The 20,352-nt window shown below is 42.8% G+C and overlaps 1 protein-coding gene across 1 annotated transcript in view; it reads right to left on the bottom strand.

Annotated features, from left to right (window-relative positions):
- The window catches only part of SHANK2 (SH3 and multiple ankyrin repeat domains 2), a 2,270,638-nt gene that overhangs the window by 1,643,677 nt on the left and 606,609 nt on the right, over positions 1-20,352 (bottom strand). Inside the window, exon 4 of the mRNA XM_069221873.1 lies at positions 2,729-2,957. Within this exon, the coding sequence (XP_069077974.1) occupies positions 2,729-2,932 (204 nt within the window). The 5' untranslated portion in view covers positions 2,933-2,957. The remainder of the gene's footprint in view (positions 1-2,728; positions 2,958-20,352) is intronic.

Genomic DNA, 20,352 nt, shown 5'->3' with positions numbered 1-20,352 from the left:
TGAAGTATTGACCCGGGAGCCTTATTTTCAGCTGGGGAAATAGATTCATGAGTGAAATAGCTCAATACACCTTTTTATACAGTTCTGTGCTCATGATAATCTCTCCCAAACACATTCTACTTACAATTATAGTTAACGCTTTACGCTTGATATCAATCCTATTCTAGTTGAAAGTATTACTTATTGTGATTTTGTACCCCTTCAATCTATTCTTGGCATTTGGCATCCCAGGACTACTCTATTGCCTTATTCAAAAGCCCACACATCTCATACATTCTGTCTAAAACACAAGGTAAAACTTTAGCATAATATTCCATTAAGCCGAAGAACAATCTCAGTGCCTGCTTGTTGGCTGGCATGCATCACCTTATTTGTTGGCCTAATTCATTCACATCAGGTGTGCCTCACAGTCATCACCAAGTTTGGTAAGTTTCCACTTGGACCACTTCCCTGTTGGAATCTTTTTCTCTAAGAGTTGCCAACACACGATGCAACAATTCATCATGTTTCCCCTGTGCACTCACTAAAACGTTATCTTGGAAACATAAAATACTCTCTACACCAGAAAACTATCCAGGACGTGTTGAAAAGCTGCAGATGCAGAGGCTAATCCAAGCAGCATTCCAGTAAAGCAAAATGAAACCACCGTACTATCAAAAAAGACACAATCTGTAATGACTCTTCTTCCAGTTGAATCTGTTTTTTGCCAACCACAGATCTGTTATGGTAAAACATTCTGCTTTACTAGGACGTCAGGATAACACCAATATTAGGCAGTGGGTATCCTTCAACTCATCTTGTTTAATTTATATCTGTTTAGTCCACACACATTCTTAACCAGTTGGTTGGTTTACAGGTATCACTGATGGACTAAGCCATTCTGATGCTACCAATCTCTCACAACATTAGTAGATGAGTCATTGTGATGGACCCCTCTTTGTAGCTCATGCACCAATTGTTTCACTCATTTGTTAATACTATTTATATGTTTAAATAGCCTCAATTTTCCAAATGTTTCTGTGACCATTTCTAGTGGGTTTATTGTCCTCTGGACAATATATTCTTCTAACACCCTCCAAGTCACTGAGCACCAAAGACTGTTCAAGGCATAACAATTCACTTCCATACATTTCCTCCAATGTAGATTCTATAGCGTACCACATTCTCAGGATAAAACTATCACCAAAACACAGGTGGTCCTTTTGAATGATCCTAACTATGCGAAACTGTGCTACATTCACAGCTGGATTGCACTTGCCATGGTCCAGAGTTAGCACTGTTTTTCAAATCCAAGTCTTTATTAAACACCACAAATGAGGAACTGAAAAGCCAGAACTCATATCGTTTTCTAATTGACCATTTGTTGAAGCATTCCTTTTGTCTTTAAAGCCAACTCCCTGTTGTACTCATAGTGTGATTTATTTTAGGGAATTTCTTATATAGTCATAATCATGTTATCTTTGTTACAATAACCACAAGATGATTTTAGTAAGATACTCCACAATTCCTTATGGTGTGTTTTTCATCATTAAAGACTTAACAGGAATAAGTGAATGCTCTCTGTTCAGTTGGCAGGAGACACGTGTCATCACCATGAAATAAATTCAATACATTGGGACAAAAGAGACATTTTTGTTTGAATGACTCAGCAAAAAGACTGAGATTAAGGGAGAATTGAGACTAAGCTATCTACACAATTATAAGCATCATTTTAATGCACTGTTTCTAGGACGTGGCCTTTAATGCTTGACCATCTTAACTTGTGAGCTTTCACCTGCACACCCACAAATTCACACAAGTGCAGAAAGGTGATTTCAATTCGTATTGATTATGGTACAGAATACACAGCAAATACAATACCAGCTAGTAAAGAAACAATTCATTCAAAGAAAATATCAATACTCTTGCACAGTACCTTCAAGTGGAAATATCAGAAGAATTAATTTAATTGTATACATATGAAATGTTATTACACCCACAGCTTTAGATTTATTCTGGAAAGGCTAGGAGAATATGAATGTGTTAGAGTGCAACAAAATACCACCCTTTGGTTTTCTTTTCAGAATTGTCACATAAGTAAATATTGCATTATATGCAGAATATTGGAGTAGCAGCATTAGCTCAAATGTTATTCTGAAAACAACATCCTAAGGAATACTGCAATTGGTAAATATGCTCATTGCCTTTAGGTAGACAAGATATTTTAGCTACTTACAGTTCTATTTGTGTTCCATATTTCCAAAGTAATATGTGCAATGAAACTAACACTAACAAATATCTGGAAATGCAATGCATTAAACAAAGCCTCGTTTTTAAAGAAGAAAACCTACATTCATGAAATTAGTACATTCAAGGAAGAGTACAAAATGGACAGACAACTGCCATGCTCACCAGGCATGCAGAACCCCTCCCAGGTTGTCAATAGTTAACCGGGATTCTGTATTCCTGCGGTTGATATGAGGGGTAGGAAAAGGTGAGAGTGGTCGATGCTACCCTACTGTTGATCTATGTGAGCCTTACCCACTTCTGATTTCACCCTTGTGAGCCATACCTACACCTGATGTCACACCCAAGTGCACACATTCCCCATACAGATGAATAGGGAGGGATATAGTCACATTTAGATGTTCTCTTTAGTTGCAATCAACATTATTATACATCCAAATGTATCCTCCATTTGGAGTGTGGGTCTCTATAGTATATACAATTCGAGCATTGTTCTGCTTACTGTTTGCTGGAGATCCGGGATGATTATTCGTATGACCATAGTGTTCGTTTGGATATCTTCCATTCTGCTAGTGGGTTTCTCAGCAGTTGCCCTGATAGTGTCGTAGATGGTTTCTTCTTTGGAACTGTCAGACTCAGATTCCACAGAATAGTCTGAAAAACTTTGCGCCATTTCATCTTCACTTGAGGTTGGACTGCGGGGCATGTTCAGCTTGACGCACTAGGAAACTCTATAAAGACAAAGAAACAAAGGTAAAATTTGTGGTCTTATTAATTTTAGAATGAGATTTTTTGAGTGAGCGTCCTTAAAGAAGCATGCAGTCGCTTCTACGTTAACATATTGTTGTTATTTTTTGTTAGGCAGCTGATTTTCGCAAACAAGCTAAAACATTTGCACCCCCCAGATATGTAAGCTTCAAAGGAAGGCATTTTCACAGCACCTAGAATGAAAATATACTATATAAGTCTCATAAGATACTTACACCAGTAAACAATTAGTTTACATTTAAGGAAATGATATATGTTCTATCAATTCTGTTACAAGTCATAAATGAATGAAGAGACTCATTGCATGTCCCCACATAAAGAACTGCTTCCCCTGCCAAGGTCTAGTAATATTTACATAATGTTAAGCCCAGAGAACACTGCTTGTGCATTCATTTCCAAGAAGTGCATACTGCACCTTACAGCACCATGAATGATGTGTAAACAGTTTTTAACAACAAATATCCACTCACAGTAGCCTAAATCCCCACTGCCCACCCTGACAAAATCCAGCACGTGGATAGTGGGTTAGCAAGCCTACACCTCTTGTGAAAGAAAGACTATTAGAACCATGATCTAGTGTTTCTGTTGATTCAGGATTTGAACGATCACTATGCATAAGCCATTAAACCTACAGATTTAACAGAGGACATCAAGGTAGGAGTAAGGCCACTATCACAAAGTAGTTACAGTGAAGAAGAAATAAGGGATTAAACTGATAGGTTGAAATGTTCAAAGAGACAAGCCTCCCAATCGCATTACAGTGAAAATCCCATGGACATTATACATCATTAAAAGATGACTTTGTGAGATATAACAAGGAGGCGCTCATTACGACCCTGGCAGTCTAGAGACCGCCAGGGTCACTGTGGTGGTCGGACTGCTGCCAATGTGGTGGTCTGGCCTCCACATTAAAACCGTGGCTCCACTTCTTTGCAGGCAAACGGCCTGGTGGTGCCGGCGGAAGTAATCCACCAGGGCAGCGCTGCCCTGGGGATTACGAGTCCCAGGTCTGCCAGATTTTGCATGGCGGTTCCACTGTCATGCAAACGATGGCCAAGATGAGGTGCCAGGAGCAGTGGGCAGAGCAGGGGGCCCCCATGGACAGCCCCATCGTGCTTTCCACTGCTTGAATTACAGGCAGTGAAAAGCGTGACGGGTGCTGTTGCACCCGACGCACCGCAACATTGCCGCCGGCTCGATTACGAGCTGGATTCAATATTGTTGGTAGTTTCCCACTGGCTCAGAGGGAAACTCATATTAGGGCAAGCAGCCGGAAGACTGAACTGGCGGTCTTCCGACCTAAAGAGTTTGGTGGGCAGCCTCCGCCACTCGCATAACTTGTAATGAGGACCTGAGTGTCATCTCTATATTTATTTATCAAGATGTCAAAGCTTGCCACTAAATCTTCCAAATGTATTATCCGGATGTTAAGAACTGTGAGTGGCAAGATCAACCCTTGAATCATTACACACATCATGATGAAGCTATCTAAATAAAAGATGTCCAACTCAAGGGCAGATGAGACAAATGCACGGCTGATTTTCAGGATACACTCATAAAATATATTTGTATAGTAGGGATCAAGTAAGAACTGCATCCTTTGTGAACACTTGGTATAGATTTGATCCATCTAGTCATAAGTCATCACTCATGAGTTAGATGAACTAAATAAAGTCATACACAAAAGAAGACATTCACTCCAGAACAAGGTTGCTGATATCCATGTGTAACTAGTACTTATGTATGTCCATTTTCACTACACGACTGGAGGCTACCATTATGCAGTAGTCCTTTATTTCTGCCCCTAACTGCAGCCCTTTAAAGTACAACAAATACGTCATAAACAGAAAATTCCAAATTAGAATTTCAAAAGTAATATCAGTCCCTAACAACCAGGCACATTCCTCTTTTATTGGCTGCTCCTCAACAAGATAAGTAGCATTTCTTTCTATTTTATTTCTACATATTTCATGTTTTATTATAATTGTTATACTTGCTGACACAGGTAAGAACAGCTTTGTCCCTCCAATTTATGGTCGGTTTTGTATTATTTTTTGTTTAGGTTATTAAATAATTTATGACTTTTAAATTGATATAATAGGTAATCTTTATCGTACTGATGGCGTCTTTTAAGACGTCAACTTCATACGAAGAAAATTTAAGGCTGGATACAAGCCTTTGATGCGTTCCGATTAGGAGGCTTTATCCTTTGTACCAAAACTCGCTTTCCCAGCTCCTCAAGCAGTGAGCTGCTTTGCTGGAAACCAGAGCATCGGAAAGCTGAGGGTTTCACACGGAAAGCGGAGACATTCTGTTTGACCAAGTTCACGACAACAGGCAACTCAAGGACAGCAACAAACATGAATCCTCCAGTACATTAGGAATTACTATTTTGGTGCTGCTACAGCATTGTAAATTAGACTGATTGTGCAGATAGGATTTTCAGAGGTCAGGTAGGAATGCTGCTAAATCAGAGTAATGAGGAGCGGAGACATGATGAGTGGCGTCAAGAGGGACTGTATTAATTATGGTCGAGATATGTTGCAAGTTTACAAATTCTGGACCTGATTTAAATGTTGGCAGAGAGGGAACTCTGTCACAACAATATAGTAGTTCCCTTACAGCCAACATTATGGTTCGCCCACCCGATTTTGATTAAGGAGTACAGCGGAGACTACTCTGTCTTCTCCATGGTCAAACTTCTGAGATGGACCGATGGCATACGGGCTATCAGAGATTTGTCTCTATGTCCGCCCACCTAATTTAGATGGGCAGACTTATACACATTTTTATAATGCCTGTCACCGCAAGGAAAAACCTGGCGATAAGGGGTACTGAAACGTGCTCAATGCCACCCTTGCTATGGTAGGGAGGCATTGTTTAGTTTAGGATTTTTTTTACTTTTTTTTTTACTGTGCCGGATAGCTCCGTCAGTTTGACTTGATGGTGATGGGCACAGTCCACCAGTCTGATGGTCATTTCAAAATTTGATGGGTGGCAAAATCAGGTCAGGGCAAAATCGGGGCAATGTTTCAAAGGAAACTAGCAACAACAAACTCATTTCTAGTAAGGTTCCTTTGGCTTACTACATTTGTAACAAACAGACTGCATGTTAAGCTGATTTAGGAGGTTAAGGAACCTGCTGCATAAATCTATGTCCATCAAGCACATTTCAGGCTATTTTACTGGTAGGATATTTCTTGAGGCTAATGCATTTGCCGCAATGATCTGTGTGCAATCTTTTGTTTTTTAATCATGGTTACCTCCATTTAGGATTACCATATGTGAGGAAATTATGTAGCAGCACCAACCACAAACAAGCATTTGCAAAGCCAATAGCTCTCACCCATGCAAGATCTTTTGGCTGTGTCATTGTTTTTAGACATGCTGCACAGCAGCGTATACTGGTGTGCACCATGCCTTAAAGCAAGGGGAAAAAGTGATATTACTCAGCCAGCATTGATCACATATTATTGCTTTTTTAAGCCAGATTGCACAGCAGCCCCTGCTGCTGTGCATTACATTAAAAAAAGAAGGGGGGAGCCAAATGAGGGAGGTGTGGGGGGAGAGGGAAGGAGCAGCAATAGTGGACAGCAGGAGTGAAGGGGTATGGAAAGCAAAACAGGGGAGTTGAGGGGGTGGTAGCAAAAAATGGGGAGAAGGGGATTGTGAGAGGGAAAAGGAAATAGTACTTCAATCACTGTGCAAGCTGTGGCTAGGCACTCATTAAGTTGACACCATATTTGCCTGGTCTATGTTACACAGGACGGAACAGAAGTGATGTGTTGTGATTACACACCCCGCCTCATAGAGGTTTATGCCACGAAGTTTATTCGGGAAGTACATAACCTGGCGTCGGTCTCCTCCCCAGGTTCTAGTCCAACTGGCAACCTTGGAATCCTGCACACACAGATGCAACTGCACCTTCTTTGTCTGCCTCCCTTACTCCAACGTCATCAACCATTTCCCAGTCTAATGACAATCTTGAAAGACGATCAGCCTGAACATTCTTCCATCCTTGTAAGAATTCAACCGAGTACGTATACTCTTGAAGTCTGGCTGCTAATCTAGCCAGCCTCGCCGACCCTTTGCCTGCTCCTCCTGGAGCTAAAATCCTTACTAGCAGCTTATGTTCAGTTCTTATGACAAAAGGTACCCCCTTAAGATAAACACAAAATTATTCAGCACCCCAGGCTGCTGCCAAAGCTTCACGTTCAATAACAGAATCATTTCTTTCAGCAGACGTCAATGTACGGGAGGCAAACGCCACGGTCTTTTCTTCTCTGTCATGAAATTGTGAAAGCACCACCCCTATACCGGATGCACTGGCATCCACAGTGAGAGCAGATTTCAAACTTTTGTCAAACACCGATAAAATTCCTGCTTTACATATCTCCCTCTTAATGTTGTCAAAACAAATCTGTTGTTCTTCTTCCCACATGAATCTGTTGCGCAACATTTTTTAAAAAACTTTCCGTCTTCTCTGCAAATTTCTCCACAAACTTAGAATAATATTCCAACAACCCCAAAAACGATCTAAAATGGTCTCTATCTTTCAGGACAGGGGCTTTGCTTATGGCATCTAACATTAAACGTTTAGGTTTAACTGAACCCATGGCAACAGTGTAGCCCAAATATTCTACTTGTTCAGTCAGGAATATGCATTTCTCCTGATTTAGTGTGAGAACAAACTCCTCTAATTTTCTCAACACCAATCTCAAAGTGATGTTGTGTTCATTTCTAGTTTTCCCCATAACTAAGATGTCATCTTGATAGTAAATCACATCATCTATCTGCTCTAGAACTTTAGCCATCGCCTCTTGGAAAACACTAGCAGCAGACGCTAACCCAAAAGGCATACGCTTAAACAGGAAGGTTCTCTCTGTAGTTACAAAAGCTGTGAGTGATTTGGAGTCCTCATGCAGCTTAATCTAGTGGTAAGCACTCCTCAAATCAAGTTTGGAAAAGTACCTCCTATCCTTCACCAAGGTCAACAGTTTGTTGATATTGGGAAGAGGAAATACATAAATTACAATATTTTGGTTCACTGAACGCAAATCCACACAGAACCTCAAGCGTCCATTTTGTTTCTGGGTAATAACAACAGGCGAAATCCACTCTGAAGCTTCCACTGGTTCATTGACCACTTCATCCAGCATTTCTTTAAACAAACTCTTCAATCCATCTCGTACAGACAACAGCACTCTCCTCAACCTGTGTTGCACTGGAATAGCATTCACTTTCACTTTGTGGACATAACCCTTTAAGTTTAAGCATTCCAGTTTCTCATTGAAAACATTTTTTGCACCTGCCAACACATCTTCCAGAGCAACCTCTTCTACAACCAACACTTGTTTAGAAGCTCTGGGATTCAATATAATGTTCAAATCAAACTGATGCATCCATCCCAGGATTGGAGGTCCTTCAACTGATACATACACTTTGCCTTTCGTACTCTTAGAGCCATACTGTATGTTGCCCTCCATGTATCCCAAGATATCTATAGATTCACCCTGGTAGCCTCCAGGATTTATAACTTTGGGTTAAAGCTTAACATCATGCCAATACATTTTGAAAAGTCGTTCAGGGATAATGGTATACATGGACCCAGAGTCAACCAAAGGTTCAGTACTCTCACCCCACACAATGAAAGTAGCAGTAGGTCAAGACATCTTCCCCCCTTTTTGTCCTTAATGACAGGAGTATCCGCATGCTGAGCATTCTTAAATTTGAGATCATTATTCATTATAAGTACTCTATCCGCAAGCATACTTTCAACCGTACTTTCAACCGCTCCCACACTGGAATTCACATTTTTGTTCGTTTTGCAAAATTCCCTACAAACTCTCGCATAATGGCCTCTTCACCCACACCTCCTGCAGATTTTATTGCTCACAAAGCACCTCTTTGAGTCTGAATCATGATAAATGCTGCCACAACGAGCACAGTCCCCTTTGTTTCTAGCTCCTGGAAGAACTTGTTCTCATTTGTTTCTAGATGCTTGAAGCACATATTCCTTCTTCTCCTTCCTCCTAACCACACAGACTTCACCTTCAATGCTGCTTCGATCATCAGTATTGACCAGAGATACATCATTAGTCCTATCTTTCTTGTTCAGTTCTTTCATACATTGTTGAGAGTCTTCAATCACTTTAGCTATCCCAATGGCTTCCATAAGTGTGGGTTCCTTCGCTGCCCATAGTCTCTCTTGTATTTTTTTCTCCTTACATTGGACAATCAACTGGTCACGAATTAACTCCTCTGTCATGTTTCCAAAACGACATTTAAAGGAAAGTTCCCTTAGTCTAGCCACAAACTCATCTATAGACTCATGTTCAGCCTGAGGTTGAGTATAAAATTTGTAACTGGCCATTACCAAGTTCAATTCTTTTGCAAATCTGTTTTCCAATCTTTTAATAGTCTCCTTATAGACATCTTCCATGGGCTGACCATTAGTCCCAAAGCCACGAGCAGATACTTGAAAAAATTATTTGACCTTCATTGCCTAGAGCACTCAGTAAAAGTGCTTTCTTCCAGGCTGGTGAAAAAGTTTGACCATCAAGAGCAATGATATAATTCTCTAAAATGTCAATCCAATCCTCCCAACAAATATCAGGCTGACCTGCCTGTGGCAAGAAATAAGGTGGAGTAATGATATTTCCCTGTGAAGCCATAAACGCTGTTACATACAACAAATGCACAAATATAAATGTATGTAACAGGAGACTACAACTCCAGTAGCGGGTGGCTTTCAGTGAAAACCACAGTCACAAGGCTTTTCCTTTATTCTTAAAATCAGGAGAATATTCAACAAATAAAATGGCTGCCACTCTGGTCCACCCTTGTTGAAGCAGGTAGGCGCACTAGTCTTTTATCTTATGTAACGCTAAGCAGGAGTTAAGTAGCGTAGCGTTCACAATAAACTTGCGGCCGTGCGAGGGCACACGTGCAGAACCACTGAAAGACTGAAGTACTTGCACACGGGCCCCCTCTTCCAAAAGCCCCTTCAACAGCTGGTAGACAATGGGTGAACTAAAAGGCCAGCACGATGCTCTGACATTACACTGGCAATCGTAGGCAAGTCACCCACCGCCGTGCTCAAAAGAAGCTTCATTCCTCATTTTCACCAGACGTTCAGAAAGAGAAATCGTGCGCCAGGTTGTGTATGATTCCACTTGCACCGAACAGCTGTCATGAGAGTCGCTCGTCGCAAAAAACTGTTGTGATTAGACGCCCGGACTCATATAGGTTTATGCCACAAAGGTAATTCGGGAAGTACACAACCTGCCGTCGGTCTCCTCCCCAGGTTCCAGTCCAACTGGCAACCTTGGAATCCCGCACACTAGAACATTAAGTTACATCACAACATGATGTTTGGCCTGTGCTACCAATTAGGAGCCAGCAAAGAAAAGTGACAACAAAGCCAACAAAAGGTAAGCAATGGGTGGGCTCCAAGCTCTTTTTTGTAAAAATAGTCTTGCAAGTGAGAGCAACACATGGACTGTTACAGGCTCCATTGAAAAATACTCTGATAAATTACACAGTATGGATGCTGTTGGCCCACATACTATACCACGTATATTAAATTCCTTATTTACATACGGTCTTGTGAGCATTAACCTGGGTAAAATCAAGGCAAGTACTCACATTATTGAACACATATTTGTGCATCCCAAATATTGAATACGACTCAGTTTGTTGTAGATTTTCTTTTATTAACTCCTTTGAAGTGATATTTCTGAAAACAACATTTAGGACATAATACGTCTGCCAAGCCATACTTTGGTACTATGGTCCTGCAGTAATGAGTTTGAGCATTCACATCAATGATGTTCTTTTCGACTAGGTAGGTGCTGTATAAATACCACATGCATACATATATTATCATCAGGTATACAAAGGTTGTGTCAACCTGCACCCTCGTATTAAAATTATGAAAAAAAGAGTTCTCCTTTGTTTTCTCTAGAATGTCGAAAGCAGGTTTTCACACTCAATAATTTCCAGACTCAAGTGTTGCAACAGTCTTTACACTGGAGATACCAAGAAAGTATTCACAAAACGTCAAAAGATTCAGAAGATTGACCATTCAACTGATTATTAGGTTTCAAAGAAAAAAGCATATAATCTGTACAGATCTCTCCTTCACTGGCTTCCTGTTGATAAAGGGACTCAATATAAGATTCTCTGTCTTACTCATCGACTCAAGCCAGATTTCATAAATATGTTGGCTCTTGGCTTCTGATCACGATTTAGTTATTCCTCATTTTTAAAAAAATACCAGCGAGTGACCCTGCCTTTACTTTGATGGCTGCCATACACTGGAATGGCCCCTCCCACAATTAAAACAATGGGAGTTTTTGCTCCCATTCAGGAACGACCTTAAACATTTATTTTTTTATTGCATTTCTTTTCTCGCCCACAGTTTCGGCACCGGGACATCCTTCCGGGTACCAATGGCCCTTTACAAATTTCTTTAACACATCATAATTATGCCCTCTCCCCTGTTTAAAATGGCATGAGCGATCTGAATAAGTCAGAAATAGTAATGTTGCTGGTCATTGTCTTTCATACTGATGCATTCATTTTTTTATGTGTGCATTTTTGAAAGTCTTTGCATGTAGAATATGGTTGACATGTACACGTTTTTCCTCTGCCTATTCCTTTTGATGTAAGCAAGGATCAGTTACATGTATTTGCCACAATTGACACATTCAGGGCATTTGGGAGATTCGCATATTGTATTCTTATGTTATTGACTAAATATTCATTTCTTACCTAGTTTATAGGCTGGATGTTTATCTACCTTTAAATAGCCACCATCCAGTTTAAGCAGTTCCCTGCTGGCTTGTTCACCCTTGTGGTTCAGCCATCTACAATCACTTTACAGGAGGGTATTCTTTGAGGACCTGCTTCCCTCTGTTTTTACGCCTGGTTTGGACATCACCCCTCAATCAGACGTAGCTCAGCAATTGGAATTTAGATGGTTCCTGCCTCCAACTTTCATCCTTTACTATATGCCTAAGCCATCTCATTAACTTCTGTTGGTCCTTCAATGCCTATATTAAGAAACAGACACAAACAGCATCATTCCAACTTGCATTCTGTGCAAAAATAATATTCCCTATACAGCTATACAGCGGAAGCTCTTGACTTGGGTACTGCAAAGTGCTACTTAACACAAGCATCCTTACCTCATCTTTCCCATGTCAAGGCTTTCAAACAGGTACATTAAACCTGGCAAAGTGCTTATGGCTATAAAAAGTATGCAACCAGGCAAAGTGCCTGGTCAAGATAGATACACCTATGACTTTTACAAGGCTTTTGCCATCTCCCTAGCCCCACTCCTGGCTCGGTTATATAATTATTTTACCAGCACCGACACTCTCACAGACACCATGAAAAACGCCAAACATTACTGATCGCCAAAACCCGGCAAAGGCCCTATGTACTGTTCATCATATCGGCCTATTTCAGTGCTGAAAGTTGACGCCAAGCTATTTACCAGAATCTTGGTGTCACGCCTAGTCCCTTACATGCAGTAACAATACTAAACGTATTTGTCAGCTTCTTGATAAAATGCAGTACTCCCGTATACCCGCTCTACTCCTATCCGTTAATGCTGGGAAAGCCTTCGACCATTTGCACTGGCTGTATCTCAGTGCTCACCAAGATCGGGCTCGGCGTAAGGTTTCATAGCTGTATCTGGAGTAACTATTCAGAACCGATGGCAATGGTTAGGATTAATGGGTTGTTCAACGTGGCAAGGGGCACTCTGCAGGGTTGCCTCCAGTCCCCTCTTTTATTTGTCCTTTATATGGAGCCATTTGCCGAATTCTTGCAGAGCAACCCAAACCTCAAATGAATGCCGATGGGGGCAGAGATTACAAGTTGTCTCTCTATGCTGATGATGTACTGTTAGTCGTTATAAAACCATGCATCTCCCTACCACCACTAATGCATGAGATGGAAGAATTTGGACAGGCCTCTGGTTTCAGAATTAATTTCCAGAAATATCAGACCCTCAATTCTCACTATCCTCAAAGGTGACCAGTCCAAACGTGAGTGACTCTTTCCTTAACATGGGCTACCTGTGGAATCCAATACCTGGGCTTGCAGATCCACTCCACTCCGAGACATACCACCGACAGTCATTATGGTGTTCTTGTTATCAAAGCCCTGTCCAATCTCACTACCTGGATGGGTTACACCCTCTCCTGGCTCGGGGGACTAGCAGCAGTCAAAATTATCTTATTGGCTAAGATCTTATTTATACCTTATGCAAAACACTTCCCCTACAGCCCACTCCGACTATAATTTGCAAACTACAACATCATATAGAAGACTTCACAAGGGCCGCGAAAAAAGCCCGTATGGCAAAGAAGCAACTGTACTTGACTCAGGCGGAGGGAGGTTTAGGTATACCTTATCTACTATGATATTGTAAAATGGCCCAACTGTGGTACATGGTACATGGTGGTGTGGTCTAGGATGAGTTCCGCTTCATCGAGCAAGCGATCACTGGCATTCACACATGGAAAGTGCCATGGCTACCTAGACCCCATCAACCACTCAGGCAATAGTGTGTTTGTGGTACAAAGTACAAGTAACACAACAACTTTCATCTCTCATTTCACCACATACCCCGTTAATATTAAATCTAGCCTTCCACCCGGCAGCACAGGGGTCATACTTTCTGCAATGACAGGTGGCAAATTTTAAGAGGGTGGGAGACATTTTGAGCTGGACATGGATTATGGATTTGGCACTAATTCAGTCAAACTACTGTCTTCCTTCTACTGCATATTGGCAATATCTCACCATCTGCCACTGACTTATGCAACCCCACATCCACCTGCATGCCAGTCACCCCCATACCCCATTTTAAAACTGGCTACCAACCCATGACTCTGATAGGCACCTTGTTTCAGACATGTATGCCTTCTTTAATACACCAGTAACCCCTATTAGGACACCAGCACAGAATCGCTGGGAACGGGAATGTGAACTGAACATTTAATCCTAAGGAGTGGTATGCCATTCTCCAGAGAGCCCTGCGCCTCCGCCTGTAGTGCCTCTGGTGAAGGAATGATGCTCAAAACAGTGCATCACAGGTATTACACACCTGCTAGGGTGGCTAGGTGGAACCCAGGGGGAGATGCCAAATACTGGTGGATGTGCAAACAGCCTGGCACCCTAGCGCACATTCTCTGGGAATATCCCAAAATACAACACTTTTGGTCAGAGGTCTTAACGGACATTGATGAGATGTTTGACACTGAGCTATCAAGATTCCCCAGTTACATCCTACTAGGCCTTCCGAATGCCTCAACACATCCCTTGAAATCAGCACAGGGTGGGCTTAGTCACCTTAATGCTAGGTGCAGTTAAACAGGTTCTCTTGTTTTATTGGGGGGCCGATATGATAGCCACCCATCTAGATTGGCTGCACAAATCCTGAGAACTTCTGGGGATGGAGAAACTGACCGCACTGGTGTCTCACAGCCTAGCTTTGACAGAAGTTAGGGTCCCTACATACAGTGTCTATCAGATGAACTCAGGGAGCTAACCTGCCAATGGATACTCTGTCTCACACAGACAGCCCGCTCTGCCAACCGCTAGAGTAACCGCTAAAGTAACTCCTTTAACACATTGCTGGGGCACTAAACATACATCTCCTTTGTAGCTGTCGAGAACCCCCTTTTTTTAATTCCTTTTTTCCTCCTACTTATCCCCCCTCTCTAACTCGACTTCTTCTCCCCATTTCCCTCTTTCTGTTCATTGTTGTTATTTCAACTGTATTGCCCCACCGGCCTTTGGATGTAGGTGGGTTGTTTTGTTGTATTGCACCTTGACTTCAAATAATAAAATAGATTAAACCTAAAAATAAAATCTTTCTTACTTCTACCAACTTGTAGTTCAGGCCATCACTTTGTTGCACATCAACTGAGGCAATGCACTATTCTCTCACTGGCACCAGTCCCCACTGATACCAATAAAACCAATTCTTCATGCAGCAGCTTGGCTAATCCCTTACCAAAGAAAGTTCATGCACATCTCTCTTACTAGAAAGATGCTCTTCAAATGTTTATGTGTGATGTATAATGAATGTATAAATGGTGCAACACCACTAAGATAACATCCCTTGTCAGGACTGAAATCCAAAGGGTTCACGAAGAATGCACACAGCAATAAACCAAATAGGAACACAAAAAATCAATGCAAAAATCAGTGTTGCAATCCTACTCACACGCAAGACATCTCCTCAGTGTAAGGAACAGTGTGGCGAGATGGAGCAGGGGCCACAATCCCACAGACTACCCTTGACCACTCATGGCATAACTAGAGGCAGAAATATGTGAACTAACATAAGGACTCTAATGATCCACACAGCATATTCTTTACTTTGATGGGACAGAGATGTAAACTCCTGCAAGGGCCGACAAAAAAGTAGGCCATTTCCAAATAACAATAAGACAGGTTACAAAATAGAAATGGCCATGCAGCATTTGTAGCTAGTCACATGAGTGGTAAACTGGGGTAAATGATGCTGCAGGGTGAACAGTAGTGTAGGTGAAACAATAAGATTTATTCACAAGGAGGGAGTCTCAGGTTACAGGTAGAAGATGCTATGAAGGTAGCAGAAAGGCCCCACCGGGAGCAGCATCCTTGCTGCTCAGCCCGCGCATTCCAATTGACACGCACTCAAACCATGCACACAGCAGCATTCTATTACCCACAGTCACACTGGCCGAGCAGCAGGGGACATATAACTAGGGAGAACATGCAAGGCATAGAAATGAGGATACCACAGAAACGTTACATCAATGTTATTTGAATCAATCACAAACTTACATTGGATGCATCCATACATAAGGTATTCTATATTAGTCTATGTTTGATGGCGTAACGCCATCTCCTGCAGTCCCTTAGATGCAGGATGGCCCCATCCGTTCAAGGGGCCGCCAAACCTTCAGGGGGTCCACTTTCAGCCCAAGGCTTATGTATATCAATGGGATATATGAGACTCATGGGCCCCTCATCACATTCTAAAGGGGGCCCCGTGATTTTGCGTTACCCCACGGTATGCCATTGCAAGAATGTTCTACTCAAATGTGGGCCGACTCTGGACTTAGTGGTTCAATTGTGAGTTTTGTCCGGTGTCACAGAATTGGTATTTAATTAAAGCAAGGATTCCTTCACCAATTACAGGCTGTGCCTGCACCAAATAAAACTATACTCCTTTCTATCACCTTCATATTTTACTTAGATTAAGTTTAAGAAAATTGTTTAAAGAAACCATTATTATAGCGCCAGAAGTATATCTAGAGTTACATGCTGTACTTAAAACAGTATGGGCCATATGTACGAACACTTTTTCTCATAGACACAGAATGGGTAAAAACCTTTGCTACATCTGGCCCTATGACCTTTAGGGTTTTGTGGAAACAAGATTACAGATGCCACGATATGATCAGAGAGTGTAATAACACATTACTGTAAGATAACCGTACAGAAGGCAGTAGATGTTTACATACGTTCATCAAATATATGTACATGGGGGTTTAGCAGGTCCCTCGGGGTGGGTAGGGCACCATATATCCTGTTCAGGGTTTTCGTTCAATAAATCAGTACATTCTGAAATCAGTAATCTTTGTTTGCTTCCACTGCACCGATTGGACAACACACTGAAATCCAAAATTAGCAATCCTGACCTGGTTGTTTAGATGGTTTTCAGCTCCTGAAGCACTTCAGTATTAAGTAACGAGGCATAGACATTCAAAGATTGCCCCTGTGCAATGAAAATTGTCTATGGCAAATGGTAAATGAGTACCATGCCCTGTGTCATATTTCAGATGCTAGTGTATGGGAAGGAAATTGCACTGTAAATGCACCATCATCATCATCACGGTGCCCTGGCTTGCAGGGCGATGCCATACAGATTTTACATCTCCCCATGAAGGCAGGGGTTCTCCTTGAAAGGCAGGCCTCAGGACCGCTATATAGGCACAGGGCCTAATATACAGTGGTAAAACAGTCGCAAAACCTGCAATATACAAAGATCACGTGGTCTTCCACTCTAAAATGTATATGTGCAATGTGAGTGAGAAACATTTTTCCAAGTGATAAAACAGCTTTTGTTACCGATGCCAAATCTAATTATAGGGGTCATGAAAGGGGTGTCCCCCTCCAATGTACCGTCTGAAATTCAAAGCATTAATGTCTTGCGGTCACGACTGCTGTTGGAAACCATTGATCAGTTACAGACTTTCACCTGTGTAATTCGCAAAGAGGCAGGTATCCCATGTGACAACTTTACCTGGGCAGCACTCTAGCGCAGAGCAGATGTCCCTCTAACTTTTTAAAGAACATCAGTTCTGTGGGTTTTAGAACCGGTCTAAATTGTGCGTGAGGACCTGTATCAAACACACTCTTTTGCCATAAATAATAAATAAAGGCCTTTAAAATGCACAATTGTATTATTATTATCATTCTCTTAGTTAATATAGCAATTTACAACAATGCAGACAATGTGCGACTCATAGGTGAGAGTCATGCGAACGGTACAGTATGGTACACAAATATCCAATCAGGGGTGACCCTGGTTTAAAGTTAATTAGAGTTTAATCTGAGTACTGTTCCTTATTCATAATACTTTTCTTCAGGGACAACCCCTGGAATAAGGCTGACTTTTTGCCCAAAACCAAAAATCCTCAAGATGGAAAACATCATCTGGGGATAAGGATCCAGAGAGGCCATTCAGATGCATGGAGCGCCTTAACTATGCCTAGTCACGCTACCAGTTTAGTGTGTTCAACACACCTCCTTGATGTAGTCAGTCTATGTGGAAGTGGCGGATGCCATAGTTAGGGTCCAGTTGGATGGTCTTTCGAAGGATGAACTGAAAATGAAGACCAGAAGCTCTATTGAGGGGTTATTCTACATAATGGCATCCACTCAATCCTTTGCACAATGATGGCCCCTGTTCCTTGAATCCAGCAGGTAGGATATGATTCTTCTAAGGGAAAAGACACATCCTGCTACACTTAAGGCTGAAACAAGTGAGTGAGAGTTGGAGAACACATGGCTTCAAACATCAGATGAAGAAACATTGTAGCGAATATATTTAAAAACAATGTTCTGGGCCAACTGCAAGAAGTAGCAAATAATAATATTCCCACTTAATGTTGAAACAAATGAGTGAGTGTGAAGAATGCATGGCTACACGAACACTATTCAATGGAACAAGGTTTCCAGGCTACTTCAACAAGTAGTAACAAACAAACCTACAGTGACAAGACGAAAACGTGCATGTGTCTACATGTCTGTATCGAGGTAGGCAGACGGTCCATTCAGGAATCTAGTACATGAAGTAGAATTCTGGGTTGGTTGATACACTTGTATAAGAGTAAGTAAGTCTTGTGTGAACAAACGTGGGGACACCCAGGCTCGCCTAATCATCATTGCCAGAAACAGAATACAGGTCGTAGCGTACAGGAGCACAGGAGTCTGCAGGGACTCTTCCAGAGGAAGCGCTTGCGGCGCTCCCAGTGACTAGACACCAGGTTGCGTCTAATCATAGGTCACAGTGTACAGGACCACAGGAGCCCGCAGAGACTCTCACACAGAGAGCCATTGCAGCGCTCCCAGTGACTAGACACCCAGGCTCATCTAATCTCCATCACAGGTCACGGCGTACAGGACCACAGGAGCCCGCAGAGACTCTCACACACAGAGCCCTTGCGGTACTCCCAGTGACAAGACACCCAGGCTCATCTAATCTCCATCACAGGTCACGGTGTACAGGACCACAGGAGCCCGCAGAGACTCTCACACAGAGAGAGAGCCCTTTGGCGTGCTCCCAGTGACTAGACACCAAGGTGCGTCTAATCACCATCACAGGTCACAGTGTACAGGACCACAGGAGCCTGCAGAGACTCTAACATAGAGAGTCCTTGCGGTACTCCCAGTGACTAGACACCCAGGCTCATCTAATCGCCATCACAGGTCACAGTGTACAGGACCCTGCTGAAACTCACAGAAAGAGCCCTCGCAGTGCTTCCAGTGACTAGACACCCAAGCTCATCTAATGACCATCAGAGGCCATAATGTACAGGGCCACAAGAGCCCGCAGAGTCTCACAGAAAGAGCCCTTGCAGTGCTTCCAATGACTAGACAACCAGGCTCACCTAATGACCATCAGAGGCCACGGTGTACAGGGCCACAAGAGCCCACGGAGTCTCACAGAAAGAGCCCTCACAGTGCATCCAGTGACTAGACACCCAGGCTCATCCAATGACCATGACAGGTCACAGTGTACAGGACCCTGCTGTGACTCACACAAAGAGCCATCACAGTGCTTCCAGTGACTAGACACCCAAGCTCATCTAATGACCATCAGAGGCCACAGTGTACAGGACCACAAGAGCCTGCAGAGTCTTATAGAAAGAGCCCTCGCAGTGCTTCCAGTGACTAGACACCCAGACTCACCTAAACACCATCACAGGTGGCAGTGTACAGGGCTACAGGAGCCCGCAGAGACTCTCGCAGAGAAAGCCCACACAGTGCATCCAGTGACTAGACACCCGGGCTCATCTAATGACCATCAGAGGCCACAGTGTACAGGACCCTGCTGTGACTCACACAAAGAGCCATTACAGTGCTTCCAGTGACTAGACACCCAGGCTCATCTAATGACCATCAGAGGCCACAGTGTACACGGCCACAAGAGCCTGCAGAGTCTCACAGAAAGAGCCCTTGCAGTGCTTCCAGTGACTAGACACCCAGACTCACCTAAACACCATCACAGGTGGCAGTGTACAGGGCTACAGGAGCCTGCAGAGACTCTCACAGAGAAAGCCCACACAGTGCATCCAGTGACTAGACACCCGGGCTCATCTAATGACCATCAGAGGCCACAGTGTACAGGACCCTGCTGTGACTCACACAAAGAGCCATTACAGTGCTTCCAGTGACTAGACACCCAGGCTCATCTAATGACCATCAGAGGCCACAGTGTACAGGGCCACAAGAGCCCGCAGAGTCTCACAGAAAGAGCCCTCGCAGTGCTTCCAGTGACTAGACACCCAGACTCACCTAAACACCATCACAGGTGGCAGTGTACAGGGCTACAGGAGCCCGCAGAGACTCTCACAGAGAAAGCCCACACAGTGCATCCAGTGACTAGACACCCGGGCTCATCTAATGACCATCAGAGGCCACAGTGTACAGGACCCTGCTGTGACTCACACAAAGAGCCATTACAGTGCTTCCAGTGACTAGACACCCAGGCTCATCTAATGACCATCAGAGGCCACAGTGTACAGGGCCACAAGAGCCCGCAGAGTCTCACAGAAAGAG

This window comes from Pleurodeles waltl, chromosome 3_1 (assembly GCF_031143425.1).
Source record: "Pleurodeles waltl isolate 20211129_DDA chromosome 3_1, aPleWal1.hap1.20221129, whole genome shotgun sequence".
Lineage (NCBI taxonomy): Eukaryota > Metazoa > Chordata > Amphibia > Caudata > Salamandridae > Pleurodeles > Pleurodeles waltl.
This window is presented reverse-complemented; position numbering and strand designations above follow the sequence as displayed.